Raw genomic sequence first — 18,926 nt, 5'->3', positions numbered from 1 at the left:
CAATAGATTCTGATGAGGAACTTGACGTAGGAGGAGTTGAGAGACAAAAGCTCAGAGACAGTGCAACAAAATTGACTTTAAAAATTAATGATCAATTAATAAAAATTGCCAAAGATATTCCTAAATATGACGATAAGATGGATGCATTCCATAATATTGATGTATTTGAAACAAATACAGACAAATTCCAATTAAATAACAATCAAAGAAACACCATTTTTAGGCTATGGATACCTTCACATATGTCCAAAAGGTTACAGGACACACCTACAGAGGATGCATTAGGTCAATTAGTGCATGCAAATGATATGGATAGATTGAAGCAATTAATTCTGTTTACAACTGGTGACTCATCTCTTGACTTAATTGAATCTCTAAAAGTAAATCTTCAAGATGATCCCTTTGCATTTTTGTTGAAATTTGAGAAAGCCTATAGAATGGTAATGGGAGTTGATGATGGAGATGAACCACAGGCAATGATTATAGCATTTGTAAGGAAATTTAAATATCTAGATCCTGTATCAGTTCAGCTTGCCTCTGAAAAACCTAGTTTGCAAGAAGCAGCCATATTCATTGATCGTATTAGAAGAGCAATGAAAATGTCAACTGTAAAGGTAAAAGTATCTACAGTACAGGAACTAATTGACAAACGGCGAGAATTAACTCAGAATGACTGTCACAAGCCACAAACTAATCCTACTAATTTTGAACGATTTGATAATACTAACCAAAAGATATTCAGACCAAATGTTAGTTGTTATCATTGTGGTCAAAGAGGACATTTGAAGTGGCAGTGTAAACAATTTCTTAAAAATAGAAAATTTGTCCCTAGAACACAAAATTTTGGGAAAGAGAATGGGCTGGTGCCAACAGCCCCACCTACTGGTGAACAATTTAAGTCAACGTCCCCATACACTCCACTAATAAGACAGGTGCAAGAGCTCACAACAAATAGTACTGCTACTAATGTAACAGGAAAGAATGTCAGGGGGGGTCTGACGCCCTCTCAGTGACTAGATAAGAATCAATCACTCTGTAAGTTGACCTATGTAGCTCCAGTGTCAACTGACAACTGTGGCAGACCATATGTCAAGGGAAAATTACAGGGAAAAGAGATTACATTCCTAATTGATACAGGAGCTCAATTAAGTGTGACTAATCAAGCTTTACCTATAACATCTAACTCACCTGTTTGCACGATTGTAGGTTTTAGTGGTAAAGGTAATACTTCAGCAACTTTGGTTACTGGTGTTTTGTTTGAGATTCCTGGCTATTTGTGTACTGAAATTGATATCTGGCATTGTCCTAGCTCAGAAAATATCTTAGGGGCTGATGTAATGAGAGAACGAGGCTGGGTCATTGACTTAGGGAATCAAGTGATTTGGAGAAGTAATAACCTTAAAGGGCCTGTAGTAATTGATCCAAGTGACTACAGTGTAGTGGCCGTCATCAATTTAATTGAGGCGGTATCCCCAAATCATGTATGGCCACAAATGGATTGTAATGACTTGACTCTTGTAGAAATTGTACAGAAACATCCCTCGTTATGGGCTCAATCTAAGAATGAGGTAGGGACGATGAAAGATGTTGTTGTCAAAGTGGAAGGAACAGATCCCATAGCTCAGAAACAGTACCGATTGCCTCCAGATTCAATTGAGCCTTTGTCCAAAATTATTGAAGAACTACTTCAACAAGGCGTCATACGCAAATCGAATTCGGTGACAAACTATCCGTTATGGGCAGTTAAGAAACCAGATAATTCTTATAGAATGCTTCTAGATCTGCGTATGTTTAATAAATGTACCCCAAATGTGGCACCAATTGTAGCAGATACCCCTGACATCATGTCTCGATTGAATGCTAAGGCGAAGTTTTTCTCGGTACTGGATATTAGTAATGGTTTTTTCAGTATTCAGATAGAGAGGAGTTGTCAATACAAATTTGCTTTTACTTTTCTGAATGAGCAATATGTATTTTGCAGATTACCACAAGGGGCGCACATGTCACCTAGTCTGTTTCATCAGGCATTGGCAAAAGTGTTATCAAAATTCTCAAGGCAAGATTGTATTCTACAGTATGTGGATGATATCTTGTTGGCAACAGAGAGTAGAGAGGAACACCTCACCTTGCTAGCAGAATTGTTTAATCTGTTGTACGAGTCAGGATTGAAATTAAATCCAAGGAAGGTCCAATTACTGAAACAAGAGGTTCAGTACTTGGGAGTTTTGATAAGTCCAGGCCAGAGACGTCCTTTGCAGGAAAGAGTAGCAACAGTAGCAGCTTTGCCTGTACCTACAACTTTCAAAGCTTTAAGACAATTCCTGGGACTTGTAAATTTTTCTAGAGACTTCATAGAGGGCTTTGCTGAAAAAGCTAAACCCTTATATGACTTACTAAAAAGTACTGATGATGACAATTTGTTTGGTCCATGGGGAGATGAGCAGCAGAAAGCGTTTGAACAACTAAAACTTGATTTACAGAGAGCACCAGCTTTGACAACTGTGTATCCATCTAAGCCTTTTGCTTTACAAGTTCATACCTCGGAGACGGCTGTCTCGGCAGTTTTACTGCAGCTACAGGGAAAGGAATGGAGAATAGTTGGCTATTTTTCCAAACTCCTTTCACCTGTGGAAAAAGGGTTTGAAACGTGTGCAAGACATCTGGTGGGTGTACACTTTGCAGTCAAGGCGACTGAACATATTGTTGGGTTTAACAAACTAATTCTGCAGACCCCTCACTCCACCTTGAAATTGCTTCTTGAAAAAAGTATCCCAGGAGTGTCACATCAAAGATTTGCACATTGGTTGTTGTCTTTATCTCCAAAACAGATTGAAGTGGATCATAAAGCTAAATATGTGCTCCCTCAACTAATGCAATATGAGGGTGAATCACATGAGTGTGTTGAGACATTTCAGGGGGATTTTCCATCTCTTTTTAGAAAAGAAGTAGAGGAAACTGATGAACCAGTATTTGTAGATGGTTCTAGATTTTGTTTGAAAGGACAATATTATACCGGATATGCCATTTGGTTTCCAAAGAAAGGCCGAGCTATTCAGCACAGACTACCAGGACATTTTTCTGCACAGAGAGCAGAAATTGAAGCTGTTAAAACAGTATTGGAAATTAATGAGAAAGAAAATAATGATCCTTTGGTAATCTATAGTGATAGTTCATATGTTGTACGTTCACTAACAGACTACTTACCTGTGTGGAAAAAACGAGGTTTTGTGGATTCATCTAACAAAATCTTAAGTCATGTTGATACATTGCAGACTATCTTTGAGCTAGCTTCTAAAAATCCTAACCGATATGCTATTGTCAAAGTACCTGGCCATAGCAGAGGAACTAGTGATTTAGCTTTGGGAAATGAGAAAGCAGATTCTCTAGCCAAGGAAGCAGCTTTGATAGGAGAGATAGTGATGGAACTAGAACCGTTGGAAGTACTACCAGTAAAGAGTAAGGAAGCAAATTTACCTTCATTTAGTGATGAACAGATGAAAGATCCGTTCATTGTGGAATGTAAGAATAAAATAACACCTCCTTTTGTTTGTGAAAATGGAGTGATTTGTTATGAAATGCAAGGTAATTTACTTCCAGTTGTGCCTAAACACTTGCAGACGGAATTCACCCGCTATAATCATGAAAGTTTAGGTCATGTGGGTCAGCAAAAGTTGCTGGAAATTCTCAAAGAGAAGTTTTATTGGGACAAAATGGAGGACTCTGTACAAAATGTTGTTCAGTCATGTCTCATTTGTGCTCAAGTAAACCCCAGGCCTAAAGGACAAAAGCCTCCACTTCTAAGAATTGCACCTGCAGACGGTCCATGGTCTACATTGCAGATTGACTACGTAGGTCCCCTACCTTCAGGTAAACAAGGTCTCAGGTACGCATTGGTTGTGGTAGATGTATTTTCTAAGTGGGTAGAACTGTTACCTGTCAGGAAAGATGATGCTTTGTCTACGGCAAAAGCATTGGTGAATCATGTTTTTTGTACTTGGGGAATCCCAAGGATGATTTCATCTGACAGGGGGAGCCATTTTACTGGCAAAGTCATGCAGGCTGTTTGCGCAATCCTGGGGGTACGTCAACAATTCCATGTTCCATACCATCCTCAGTCCGCAGGTATTGTAGAAAGAATGAACAGAACGATTAAGTCTAGAATTGCAAAAATGTTACTCGATAAAGGAAATACTTGGGTTGATGCAGTACCTCTGGTATTGATGAGTATTAGGGGAACAAGTTCCTCAACTACCCAGTATACACCTTTTGAATTAATGACAGGGAGGAAAATGCCATTGATCTTTCCTCATGAACCGTTTTTGTCTACTCCACAGAAAGATGCCATTGCAAGAACTAAGTGGTTACAGGTACTTCAGGATAATTTAAAAGCAATCCTTCCACACGCAGCGTCTAGAATGCAGCGTATGGTACCGCCTCACTCTTCTAAATTTGTGAAAGGAGCATCAGTAATGATTAAGACTTTTAGGAAGGCGGGACCGTGGGAAAGTAATTGGGAAGGACCGTTTGAAATAATCGACACTATGGGTCAAGTTATGATCCTTGTTCAAAGGACAGAAAAGACTGTGAAAAATACCCGTAGGCAGCAGAAGCTGTGGGTACATGTTGACCAGTGTAAATTATATGTTTCTAACTAAATTCTGTTCTTGCAGGAACACAGTTCTGCAAGAAAATGGAGGAACAAAACTGTTTACTATTGGACAAAGAACCTCCAAAGAAACAGCAATACAAGAAGCGTGACATCAAGATAGCGTGCTACATATTACTTCCATGGTTGTTGGTGCTGAGTTTTTTGATTGCTGTGTTGTTTGATCTATACCAGAAGCCAATTGGAATTGATGATCCGACAAAGGATTTACCACAGGAGACATTGTTATCACATAAGATAAGAGAAGTTCAAGTGGATCGACTCCTGACATCAGACATTGATACATCAAAAGACATTGTTGGACAAATTAGATTCGGTTATGGCTCCAGAGATCAACCTTGTTTGACTATATTTTTTGAGCATACCTCAGAGATCACGGTTCATGCAAAAGTAGGACCAAAAGCCAAATTCACACAGTCACAGGGGAATTATACCCATAATAATCAGACAGGTGTTTGGGAATGTCATCCTACTGAGTCCATGTGGTGGTTTATAACAATTAAGGGAGAAGAACATGCACAATGGACAGGTGATGTTACCAATGAGATGTTAACATCAGGGAAAATGGGAAAATCAAAGACAGAGATTTGGTATAAGACTCAGTCTTATGGTAAAATCTTGGATCCTTCACTGCTTTCTATATCAGCAGGGGATGATGATTGGACTAGGGTTTGGAACTTTCAGGTGGAAAGAGAAATAGCTATAGTCAAAGTATCTTTTGTATTTACGGTAACTAATTCTATAGCACCTGAAGTTAGAGTTAATCCCCATAGTGTGAAAAGCCAAGAGGAATTGGAACCTATAGAACTACAATGTGGGACAAGGTTACTATTACCCCAGGAAGCATCACTCGTTTGGTCAAAAGGGAAAACATCTTTAATCCCAGTGGCAGGAGTTGAACAAGTAGTGGTACCAGTAACAGTTTTAGGAATTCCAGTCAGTGACACACAATTGATTCATTATAATTTAAGGTATACAGATTTTGTATTTGATGGGGAAAATCTGGAACAATTAGATGTTTCAGCTTGTCTTCATTTTGTTTCTAAAGTAATATGTCTTCCAGGGCAAGAAAAGGTTGTCTATCATTCTTGTTTTCACAATCATTCATCATGTGAGGCCAGGATTGAAAGTGGTACATCTATGCATGAATTAATGACTCAAGTAAAGATAGGGAAAGTTTGTTTTCAAGTAATGAAGGAAGAGTCATTGGTCAGAGCATTCTTTTCAAATTGTATGCATAATGAAACTCTTCACAGAGGATTATATTGTATAGAAGGTGATTTGAAAAAGTTGGAGATAGATGGGAAAAAGTTTAATGTCTCCACTATAGGTACAGAGTGTTTGAGAACACTACCTCTGCAATTTAATCTGACACAGATAGACCATTTTCCTTGGAAAACATGGACAGAGGAAATAAAGAAAGATAAGGGATTATTGGCCATGTTAAAGCAACAATTGAAAGATGCAGAAATTGTTTTCCAACATAAACAAGGTGAATTAGAACAAATTCAACATCAATGGAATGATATGTCTGGAGTTAATTGGTGGTCAAATTTTAAAAAATCAGTAAATATGTGGTCACAATCTTCGGTAAAATCCGCAGCTGGGAATATATTGTTAAATCCAATTGTTATTATAGCTATACTTGTTTTATTATGTATTGTTTATCAAAGTTTTCTTATGTGTAGAATAAGTAAGATATATAAACATGTTAAGTATGAAGTAGATAAGGGAGATGGAGTATTAAGGGAAATGATAAAAAGAGCACAATCCTCTCATTCCATAACAAATGTAGAGAAAAGGGTGTCTCATGCTAATGATTATCATATGGTCCCAGGTAAAGTGTGATGTGATTGTAGTATAAATGTGATACGAATGTGATACGAATGGTGAGTAAATGTGTGTATTTGAAAATATATGATAAGGATATTATCCTATCATCAGGGGGAATTGTAAAAGATTCTAATAAACCTCAATTAAGAAATGGACCATATATAATTATTGGTATAGGCAATAGTTCAATGATAGGCTTCAAGGTTTCCTTGACCTTAAGATATGGAATGAAGGATTTGCTGAACAGGCATTCTATAGATAGGATAGTAACTTGCTAATGCAGGGTATAGTTGTAACTCTAAAAGGGCATTACAGTATGCGTACAGCCACCACCTAAAATAGGGTCTCGACGTGTAAAGATCTTAGTGAGCATGTTTACCCAATTAGGTGAAGACCAATAGACTGACAAGACTGACATCATTATTCAAACTGTGTATATAAGTTAAGGCCTTGGAGAAGCATAGGAGGAGAGGTAGAGGGGAGATGTACTTGCCATCCATGTACTCTTCACGTCCCAACACTCCCTCCCTCCATCCTCAGGAATGCATAGGACAGATGTCATGAACTAAAATTCCTCTCCAAGGTTTTGTAAGACTCGTTTTGTATTATTTTTGTTATCTACTTTTAATATTCTTCTTCTATTTTTGTTCGTATTAAATGTTTTACCTTTGTTTGCATCTAGGTGACTCTGCCTATTTTTGACGCACATATTTATGTGTTGTTCCTGATACGAAGTTTGTGTTTGGCCCTATATATTTTATTACAAACTCCACTTAAGAACAAAAATTCTCAAATATTTTATGTCATCTTTAATTTTCATTTTATCATTTCTCTGCATAATTTTCACTTAGATTTACCTTTTCAGAAACAAACAAATTTGGTTCAAGGCATCAATATTTTTTTGGCAGTCAGGATCTTTCTTGCTTGATGCTAGAAAAGATGGGGAGTTTCATCTTGGATTGAAATTAGATCCCAGATTAATTAATTAATGTAATTCTTTTTTTACTCTTTCAATAGAATAAAAAATATTACAACATTTGGTCCCCATGGTAGAATGCCTTAAACATAGGTCTCTAACCTTTTGTGAGTTGAATGCTCTTCTGATGGCATGTCCTGTCTTATGTTATGGAATTTTCAGATCTTTGTTTAGACAAAAGTAATGTGTATTGTATATTATTACTTTTTTGTGTTGTTCTTATATACTGTGTTCTTTTTTTTCTTCTTTCTTAAATGTGCAATGTGTAACATTTTAGTCTCAAAGATTGTGGTTATTTGCACAAGTTTAACAATTTAAAAAAAAATGTTTCTCACACACCCAATAACAAATGGAGAAACATAAGAGTCAATGTATAGGGAGGACCATTAACAGTAGGAAGAGGGGAATGGTTTTACCCTCATACAGAGAAATGGTGAGATCTCACTTAGAGTAGGGTACACAGTACTGGAGACTGTATCTCCAGAAGGATATAGGTACTTTGAATAGAGAAGGGCTACTAAACTGGTTTATGGATTGTAGGATAAAACTTACCAGGAAAGGACATGACAAAAATAAATAATGCTTAATAAGAGTTATTGCCTTGTGCTGTCCACAAATTAGAGGTTTCGCTGGATATTTTTCAAATTAAAAAAAAAAACAGCCCTAAAATAAATGGTAAAAAATGTCTGCTGCAATCTCTGTATCTCAATTGTGAGCTAATATACAGTACAATACATCGTCTCCAATCTACCCCACAAAGGGGGAAAAAACTCCCCACTGTGTTGGACTCATCAATCACAGCCATAACCATCAATGAGACCCTCCCCAATTTTTTGGCCACCTTTATATGTACCCTCCCACACACAGTTTCCTCCTGCTTCAAAACAAGTCATAATGGCGGCAAAAAGGCTTGTAATGGCGGCGAAATGTGAATGAATCTTACCGAAATTTGGGCACTTTTGCTTCATTTGTTCCTCATTATCAGAGATTTGTACGAAACCGCCAAAATTTGTTAAAAATAAAACTTGTACAAATCGGAATACACAAGTCTAATAGAAACCCATCTTATCCATACAACAAAGAGCAGCCTTTTAATTTCCTATCCTTAGGAAGTGCATGATTATTCTGCCCAATACGTTATCCCCTTTTTATCAGTCTGCACATTATTGTATTTCTATTCTGGAATCATTAGTGTCCAGCTCATGTAAACGTGTGTTTACATGAATGTAGTGATTACCCCTTATGTACCAAAGGGTTAAATACAGTGTTTTATCCAGCTTGAAAAACATATGGAGATTTAAGCCTTTTTGCTTCTATCCATTTTTTGTGTAAACATTACCAAATTATTTAAATGTTTTCTTGAAGTACTATAATATATACATTTGCGTGAAAAAGAAAGTACACCTTCTTTAAATTCTATGGCTTTACATATGAGGGCATAATAACAATCATCTGTTCTTTAGGAGGTCTAAAAATTAGGGAAATACAACGTCAGATGGACAGAAACATATGACACATTACACCGTGTCATGAATCATTAAGCTAAAACTAAGCCAAAATGGAGAAGCCATGTATAAAAATTAAGTGTACCTTATGATTCAATTGCGTGCAGAACCACCTTTAGCAGCAACATGTCAGGACTGGGTTTGGAACATAAGAGCATGCTATCTCTTGCTCGGCACCCTTACCAGGAGGTCCACAGAGATAAACAAGCAGGACATCCTGGTAGGAATGGAAGCATGAGAGTGCAAAGGATAGTCCAATAGCGATGTCAGGAACAGTCCAATAGATCAGCACAGGTGGCAATCAGCAAAAAACGGTAATCCAAGCTAGGGTCAGGAAATAGACAAATGGGGTTGTCCAACAGGTAAGCCATAGGTCAAGTAACGGATAATCGAATATAGGGTCTGTAGCAAAGCGAGCAGAGAAGAACTGGAATCTGGAGTTCTATAACACACAGGAACCAAAACTCTGGAACACTGGAGTAAAGTGGTAACAGTCTGAGGTATCTACTCCTTCCCTGTACTGGACAAGTTCCTCACTGGATTGGTTACCAGAAGGGTGTGCTTCCACAGCACCTGGTTCACTGTTTGTCTGTGTGAACATCATTTGTGGATAGCTGATGGTGGAGGCAGGCTTTACCTCCCCTCCACAGGTGTACAACAGTATGCTGAGGTCTAGGCAACACAGTCTTCCCTGGGGTCTCTTGTAACTTTAGACAACGACCTTGGCCTACCGCACTACCAGGATCACGGGTAAGCGCAGCTACTACATAACGTAGCTTCGGGCCTACTACGCTGACCTTTTAGGAGGCTTGCAGACACGGAGGACAGCTGGGGAGAACAGGTAAGGGTAAGAGGGGCATAACACAACTAATTGTTTTCTGTAAGACTTTACCAGTCTCTCATATCTTTGTGGAGTAATTTTGCCCCACTCTTCTTTACAACTTTGCTTCAGTTAATTGAGGTTTGTGGGCAATTGTTTATGCACAGCTCTCTTAAGGTCCCGACGCAGCATTTCAATTGGGTTGAGGTTTGGACTTTGACTGGGCCATTGCATTCTTTTTTTTCCCATCCATTCTGTTGTAGATTTGCTGGTGTGCTTGTCCTGTTGCATGAACCTATTCTGGCCAATCTTTAACTGTTGGGCAGATGGTCTCATATTTGACTCATCACCCCTTCACCACTGTGCTTGACACATAGTATGAGGTGTTTGTGCTGATATGCTGTGTTTGGTTTTTGCCAAATGTGGTGCTGTGCATTATGGCCAAACATCTCCACTTTGGCCTTGTATGTCCAAAGGACATTTTTCCATAAGTCTTGTGGGTTTTTCAGATTAAACTTTGGAGACCTAAGCCGTGCTGTCATGTTCTTTTTAGACAGAAGAGGCTTTCTCCTGGCATGTACATGTCATGACATTTTACATTTAACATGCTGAGGCCTGTAGAGTCTTGAGATGTCTCAACATCAAGGCATTACAGCAACACCGTTTAGGTGCAGAAAGTAGAAATGTAGATCGCTTTTTTCACCCGTTTGAAGTCATGACGGTCCCGGCACATCAGTTTTCGTAAACCGTACGTTAAGGGTTTTTGAGTATGAACTGCCTTTTAAAAGGTCATAATACAGCATCTCAAAAATAAAAAAGGGTAGTTCCCAATCAAGTTAACGAATATATTTTTTGTATTTTTCCCATTTATACTAGCGGTGTATAATATATATATATATATATATATATATATATATATATATATATATATATATATATATATATATATATATATATATATATATATACCTGTGAAGGTATTCATTAATAAAAACCCACTTGAAGCTGTAGGGGACATGATACCATAATCATAACCAACAAAATAACTTGTGTCTTTAAAACCATAATAATAAAAACGCAACAAGTAAATTGGATGAATCAGGCCGTGGACTTTTATTTAGTTTACCAAACATACAAATACTCCAATCATAACTTGAACTTATAAACTGATACATTAACCAAAACGTAACTCTTGACATAAGCCCCAGAGCACATCTTAAAACATATCACCTTGCCAACCGCCCCTATAAGCCAGCTGGCAAAACTCAAATTATCAGTTCACCCCATAAATCTATAGGGTAACCATACCCCAATAAAAGCCACGACAATATATATTTCTTTTCTTTTTTTTATAAAAAATATTACAACAATATAAAGGGAGGGTGGCGGGCGCATCTTTATCAGCTCGTCCATCTTCAGCACACCGCTTCGCCACTGCTCACCAGTCTCAAGGACAGTGCAGTATCGGCTAGGCGGTTCGCCAGGTAAGTAAACTAGCTGCCTCAGGAACGCACCTTTTATAGTTAATTTTCCCGCCCTTAGCGCAGCGCGAGGCAGGGCGCAGCCTATCTAAGCGCAGCGCGAGACACTCGCGAGCCGGCACGAGACACCAAAAATGGCAGCAAGGCGCTGGCACAGGCGCAAAACACTTTGCTTATATAACTGTAACCCTTTTTTGGACTAACCTGGGTGCAGGGTTAGTCTCCAGCTTGGTTACCTCCATATTGGTGATAGCAGGTAGTCCTGAGCCTCTGCAAATTGTTGAGAGATTGGGGATCTAATGACGCAGTGCCTCCACTTAGCTGGGATATCTGAAGCTTTCAGATATATTACCCACTAAGAAAATAACTTTACAATAACAAAAGGGAAAAAAAACAAGGCAGACACAATAGAAACCTTTTTTTTACAAGAGGAATGACATCCACTAAATATATTGTAGCAAACTATATTTTATGTGATATTAGAACATCAGTAACTATAAACTATGTAAGCACACAGCTCTTAACCTAACATTTACACAGAATGCAATAGCACAATTTAGACAACAATGCCCACTTTCCCAATACCCCCTCACAAAAGTGTAGCTTGTGTCCAATTTGCAGTAACCCAGCCCCAAATTCCCCAGGGAAACGGTGGTGCACTTAGGTGGGGCCCTTCAATGTAGTAGATGGTATTATCTTGGTATAACAGGTTAGGATGACACCAAAACTTTATGGAAGAAACTGGTAACAACTCACATGTCCCAGGGTCTGTTCTTTTGAAGAGAGTAGGTATTTTAAGTGTTGAGGCTGGATTCAACTCCAACAACCACTAAATCATGCTTGACTAAACTTAGCTTCTTCTGCCCCAGTGTGCTTCAGATTTGTAATCTCTGGGGCACAGATATGCAGTAAGACTGGCTTAGATTCTCCAGGTATCTGTACAGAACATCACTCCTGGCTCCTCTTCTTCAGGTCCTCAATCTCCAAGATGGATGCCTTGACCCTCCCTTTCCTTTTCAAAAATCCCAAGTGATTGGCTTACACAGATGTTCATAATACTGGCTGATGAAGGACAGTCAGTCTGTTTATATCTAGAACTCTGTGGTGCATAGTTCATCACCATGGCAACTGGAGGAGTTCTAGTGCCAGGGCTACATAACACATTTTTTTTTTTTAAACGTTGACCTTTTTCTGACCATATTAACCTTACTTAGTCCCCACATCTTCATGTTACCCTGCCCTATTCGGTGCAGGCTTTCTCATTTTTAAATGTTATTTATACAAAATAGTGTTGCATATAAGAATATGGAATAAAAAAAGCTCTACTTGTCACCCCCCAAAAAATATAATTTGTATGGGTTCACTAAATGATAAAGAGGGAAATAACGGTTGAAGAAAGACAAAGCAAAAACACAAAAAATGTGTTAAAAATAGGTAGCCAATGCCCGCCAGGTTTGCTACACTTCTCCCTCCTTTATGTATTCTTTTAAGTTAAGTCACTCTGAAGCATACTACTTTTTCCTTATTACAAACGCTGTAAATATGTGGTCTTATCCCCATAGAGATGACTGATCAACTTCTTGCTCTCTTAACCGTCCTCTTGGTTGGTGATAAAACCATATTTTCTACCAGAATTGCTCTTTATAAATAACCAATTTCTATTAAAACGAGTAGCCATTTTTAGGGGTTTGTCTTAATTTGATAGTGTGAAGCTATTTCTGCTAGCCAATACTAGTGAAAGCTAGTGAATGTGCACTATCGTATGATATATCTATAGAAACATAGGTTAAAGCTAACTTCATATTAAAGGTTATTTTAGCGGTCTTCCTGACAACCTAGCGCATTCAAAGCGAAGTGCCAACACCTCAGAGCTCTAATTACCAAAGTCTATTTCCTCTATGAGATCCAATTTAGGCAATTGCTATGACCTTTGCAAGTCTTGGTGTGCAACAACATCGTTAAACAGCCTACGCTGACCTCTGAAACCGGGTACATTTTCAGAATAGAGATGAGGCTAACGTCTTTATCGTATATAACTCTGCACTAAGTTCGCATCAATTCATAGAACGCTGCTCTTTTTTAGATCATACCACTGTTCTTTGCGGGGTGTACTTATACTAGCAACTGCGGGCCCTTACTGTTAACAAACAGCATATATATACCCCACATGTTTCTTTCGCCAATTAGATTGTGGACTTTTTCATTTGTCATGATAATTTGTGAGAGTTTTAACCTCTTGTTTAACAAGAACAAAGTGGTTGTGTCTGGACTTTTGGCAGCTGCGAACGTGCTTGGGAAGGTGTAGCAATCCGGATACGGCGAGTTTACTGCCGGGGCGGATAGAGTGGGACGGAGGGGATTGGGTGACAGCTAGAGTGTTAGGTGACACAGAGGGGTACATAGTGGAAGGCGGGGCGGGGGACTGATAAGGACAGTGACGGTCGGAAACAAGTCCCCGAGGAAAGTGTGACCGGTAAGTACCCGGAGGACAGAAGGTATCATGGGCTGCAAGTGGACGCAAAAGTCTGTTTAATGCGTGCAGTGGACAAAACCTAGATTGATTGCGCTGCTTGAATATAGAAGATCAACTCAAGCCTCCAGCAGTTCATCCCATACGGATGATATACTGTTTAGGGGAGTTAAGTACAAAGAGAAGGTTTATTGTAGGTTGTTATACGTAGAACAATCCGTAGTAACGTTATATTGGTTGCTATGGTGGTTGCACCATTTTTTCCAACTTTGCATCAGTTGCATCAAGTGCTTTTTATGCATAAATTGTTGTTGGATTTTTTTTTTTGGTTATTTTGATATACCGTAACTTGGCCTTCCGAGACTATTGATTTATAACAAGGATCTTTCGTCCAGAAGTTACCTGTGATTTGTTCACATCTATTAGGCAAGTTTGCCATGTACAACCACATAACAAAAATACGTCATACATTTTTCACCTTTTGATAATACGTTAAAGGGACAGTCCAGACATCATATGAATTTAAATGCATGTGATAGCTGAGGTCCCTTTAAATTGACATGATGTCCAATACATATCTGCCCCTTTCCCCACGCCCAGGTATTTTACCTGACTTACCGCCTGTCAGCTCCAGCAATATTGGATTGTTAGGAGTTTGTTTTTATTTTTTAAGGAATGCGTGTTAAGTTTCTTATGAAGTAATTTAGTATGCATTCTTCATTGATGTCTCTTTAATAAAACCTATTTTAGCCACACCTTTAACCTCTCAGAAAATCATCTTTTGATATAGCAGACAAAGTCCATGTTTTCAGTTCACACGCTACTGAATATGGTTAGGTTGCTTTTCTGCTTTTATCACACATCTGTGATTGTTTTTTAAACGCTGTCACTTTTTTCTCTTTGTTATTTGCACCTTGACAGGCTCAACCATGACCCACCAGCTTATTCCCCGTGCTTTGGTGTCCCCTCGTTGGCTTCTGGATTCTTTACGCCCTGGATCTGCCCTTAAAGGAAGTCTCCGTATTTTAGATGCTTCATGGCATCTTCCAAAATCTGGCAGGGATGCATGGCGAGAATACAAAGAGCGACACATTCCTGGATCCTACTTCTTTGATATAGATGCCTGCAGTGATCGCACCTCTCCCTATGATCACATGCTGCCCAGTGAGGACCAATTTGCAGAGTATGCAGGGCGATTGGGGGTCTCAAATAGTAGCCATGTGGTGGTCTATGATGCAAGTGACTTTGGTTCCTTCAGTGCCCCTCGACTGTGGTGGATGTTTAGAGTCTTTGGGCATCGCCAGGTATCTCTGTTAGATGGTGGTTTGAAAGCCTGGATGAGGGAAGGACACCCAGTAAATTCAGGGAAGGAACCCCGTCCACAGCCAGTAGAGTTCCGTGCAAAACTCAACGCTGCTCAAGTTGTAGGATATGAGGAGGTGGCAGAGAACATAGAAAAGAAAACATTTCAGTTAGTGGATGCTAGAGTGAACGGAAGATTCAAAGGCGTGGAGCCTGAGCCAAGAGAGGGTAATTATTGCGAATTCATGTGCATAGAAAATTAGTGGCTTAGATGTGAATTTAGTTCTATTCTGTTTTACAATTTCCATCCCTCTCTTTCTTTTTTTTTTTTTTATAGGGATTGAACCTGGGCACATTCCTGGTGCATTGAACCTTCCATTTCCCAGCCTTATGACAGAAGATGGTTATGAAAAATCCCCCGATGAGATCAGGCGTCTGTTCCAAGAAAAGGGCGTTGACCTGTCTCGTCCTCTAGTGGCCACATGTGGGTCAGGCGTTACTGCTTGTCATGTAGCTCTAGCTTCCTTCCTTTGTGGCAAAGAAGATACTGCAATTTATGATGGTTCCTGGGTTGAGTGGTACATGCGTGCAAAGCCAGAGGATGTAGTGTCAGAAGGAAGAGGGAAGACCCTTTGAGTGTAGAGGTGGCTGGTACTACATAATTGACCAAGTACTTACTGTAAAGGTTTTACTTAGTAATTTTGCCAATAGGTTACACGTTTTACCTGTAGGCCAGATTATCATGTACCACATTAAACTTTACTGGCCTCACATCAGTTTGTTCATGTTGTGAAAACTTTCCTCCTGAAGTGCCTTATTTCCTTTGCCTAACACAAGAGATAATAAAAATCCAGGATAACTATCTCCACTTTCTATTTTGTTCTGCGGCACCAGTGTATGTGGAGTTAATTGAAACGTTGTAATTTAGGAGCAGAATTATATTTTATAGATTAAATAAAAATCTCTATTTTATCCCACTTCACACTGTCTACTCTAGGGACTAAAAAATGCCTGACAAGGATATAGTTCCTGTTGTAGAGCAAACTTTGCTGTGGGCTAATATGTGCTGTTAATTAGCTGTGTGTCTATGCAATTCTATGAGAGCTAAATTTATGAGAGCAAGAGCCACGCAATAATACACAATTTGATTTGAATCTAGAGTGGATTGATGTACCGGCATTAAATTCGCATTCGGTACCTTTTTTTTTTTTTTTTTTTTTTTTGCTGATCAATGAATGGTCTTTAATGGCTTTCATAAACTGATGCAGTGGAATATGGTGATGGGTGCCTTCTTTAAAGTGGGGGATACAATTGCACTTTACTAAATAGTAATGAGATGAGAAAAATAAATTTTATACCTTCTATTGCAAAAAAACTTGCAAGATCCAAATATGCAATTGTACCACCTTCTTGTAGTGTTTACAAATCTAAAGTGTTTAATACTAAGTAGAAAGCTGCATAAAGCTTGCAGCAAGGCGTCACATGAGGTGATGTATTAGGAAAGGGGCACATTTGGTAAACTCTGTTTGGGATTTTGATTCAGTCTTTTGTTACGTTATCTTGACTTTCCTCTTGTTTTTATGTAAACAGATTAAAGAGACATTAATAAATAAATTGGTAGTGTCATGTTTATCTACCACAACCACTGTTTTTATATTGTACCTTATGTTGCAATGCATGGGGATTCTCACATCTGCCCTTGTCATAGACCTCATGTTCTTTTACTAGCATCTGAGAAACTTTCATGATCCATAGGACCCACTCCTATCAAATGTTTACATTTTCTGCATGTGAAATTAAACTTTCACATAACAGAAGCCAATCAGGTTTGCAGCAGTATCGATCTGTATTTCACATGATGATGATGAAAAGCTCTAATTTGAAGACATTGTATGTGTAAAACATGATTGTTTTGCAAAGTTTAAAAGTTATCTTATTGCCATAGCAACCAATGGAATATTGCTGCTAATTGGTTAGCTAATGTTGGTTTCCCTAGTGATAAAGTCACTTTTATACGTAACCCTTGTTATATCCGGTGTATGTCCCTCTGAGGATATGTTCAATTTTAACTTGGTGTAGCTCTACCTTGTTAAAGGAATTCCACAGCCATTTCTAGTTGCATTCAGTTATATATATATATATATATATATATATATATATATATATGCATAGTATTTGGTAGTGACTAAATTTTAGTTTATTATAAACAATACCTGTGTACAAACCGTGTTCCCTCTAATCTGTGCGCTTGCGAGCGCGCACTTAGCTTTCAAATTGTGCGCATAACCAGCAGCGCACCTAGTGGGGGGCGTTGTGTGCACGGCACCCCTCCAGAGATGGACAGTAATGTCCGCCGCTAGAGGAGCAGGCTCGGTTGGGGAGATCAAGGATCTCCTTCTAACCGGCTTAAAAACAATCAAGGGAGCGGGAGGTCTGTTAATGGGATTTGATGTCATATCGCGGCGACAACACAGAAGCCACGCTCACTGCACCAGAAGGACAGGACACAGAAGAAGAAGAGCCAAGAGGAAGAATGAAGAGGAGGAGGAAAAGTGACAGAGAAGAGGTAGGAAAACATTCAGTGAGAGTGGATTAGTAAGTGTGTGGGAGTGATGGGTGTTATGTTGTAGTTTATGCTGAATGTGAATGAGTGTGTGTGATAGCATGGATGTGTAAGTGGGGGGGGGGATAGCATGTCATAGGGAGGCTGTAATCACATTCCTATCATGCCTGGGTTCCAGCATGTACTGGCTGCCTGGGCATGATAGGAGTGTGATTGCTGTTAGCAATTATATAATATTTTCGTTGATTTTTTTTTTTTTCAATTTTGGTGTGTTACTTACTTTTAATAAAAGTGTGGTTAACACCAAAATTGGACCGAAAAATTCAATAACAATAGTAATATAGCAATCATATATATAATATATATATATAAACAGCAATCCCACTCCTATCATGCGCAGGCAACCAGTACATGCTATAACCTGGGCATGATAGGAGTGTGATTGCTGTTAACAATTTTATTTATATATATATATATATATATATATATATATATATATATATATATATATATATATATATATATATATATATACCGAAAATTCTGCATTCACTTGACTGAAACCGAAAGTGACCCCCCCACCTTTAAAAACAAAAACTTTTAATAAAAGTAACACACCAAAATTAGACAAAAAAATCAACAATATTTATTAACTGAAGGTGCAGTTAACCTTATTAAGGGGAGTATAAATCTTGTATTTATAAAAGTATTGTCAGTGTGCTGTGAACGAGTCTGTGAATCTGTAAGGGCACTATGGCATATCTGGGGGGTATAAGGCATACTGGGGTATAAGGCATATCAGAGGGCACAGTGGCATATCAGGGGGTATAAGGCATATAGGGCATATGTGGGGAGGGCGGAGTGGCATATCTGGGGTTATGTGGCATATCTGGGAGGCAGTGTGGCAAGCCTGGGTCAAATGTGCATAACGGGGGGGCAGGTTGGGAAATAAAAACAAGAAATTCATTTTTATCAAAGTTCTTATCAAGTTTTTTATTCTGCTGTTTGTTTTTAACATCCTGTTTGTTTATTAAATTATTTTAAATAAATGAAAAATTTTAATTAATTTTTTTATCCGATTAATCGGCCAACTAATCGATTATGAATAATTGATTATTTGCAAAAATAAATGTAATTTAATATTTTGGATAATAATGGCCACAGCGTTTACAATTTTATCAGTTAAACATTGATAACATTAAAGGCCTGTACACCACCAGCCGCAAATCACCAGCTCGATGGTGTCCCGTTACGGCCTAGGTAGGCCCCCATACACCAATAACTCAAAAGAAGCTCCTGTCTAAATAAGT

General features: G+C 38.5%; 1 protein-coding gene across 1 annotated transcript; it reads left to right on the top strand.

Moving 5' to 3' along the window:
* The first annotated feature begins 14,680 nt into the window (after positions 1-14,680).
* LOC149281079 (3-mercaptopyruvate sulfurtransferase-like) lies at positions 14,681-15,689 on the top strand. Its single transcript, XM_089499784.1, has 2 exons — positions 14,681-15,281; positions 15,391-15,689. Exons 1-2 carry the CDS (start codon positions 14,681-14,683, stop codon positions 15,687-15,689), a joined length of 900 nt encoding a protein of 299 aa, XP_089355910.1.
* The last annotated feature ends 3,237 nt before the right edge of the window (positions 15,690-18,926 follow it).

The sequence above is a fragment of the Sceloporus occidentalis genome, unplaced genomic scaffold (assembly GCF_023333645.1).
Source record: "Sceloporus occidentalis isolate IW3139 unplaced genomic scaffold, rSceOcc1.0.p SCAF_139, whole genome shotgun sequence".
NCBI classification, from domain to species: Eukaryota; Metazoa; Chordata; class Lepidosauria; order Squamata; family Phrynosomatidae; genus Sceloporus; species Sceloporus occidentalis.
The sequence above is the reverse complement of the archived record's forward strand: the minus strand, read 5'-3'. Positions and strand labels throughout refer to the sequence as shown.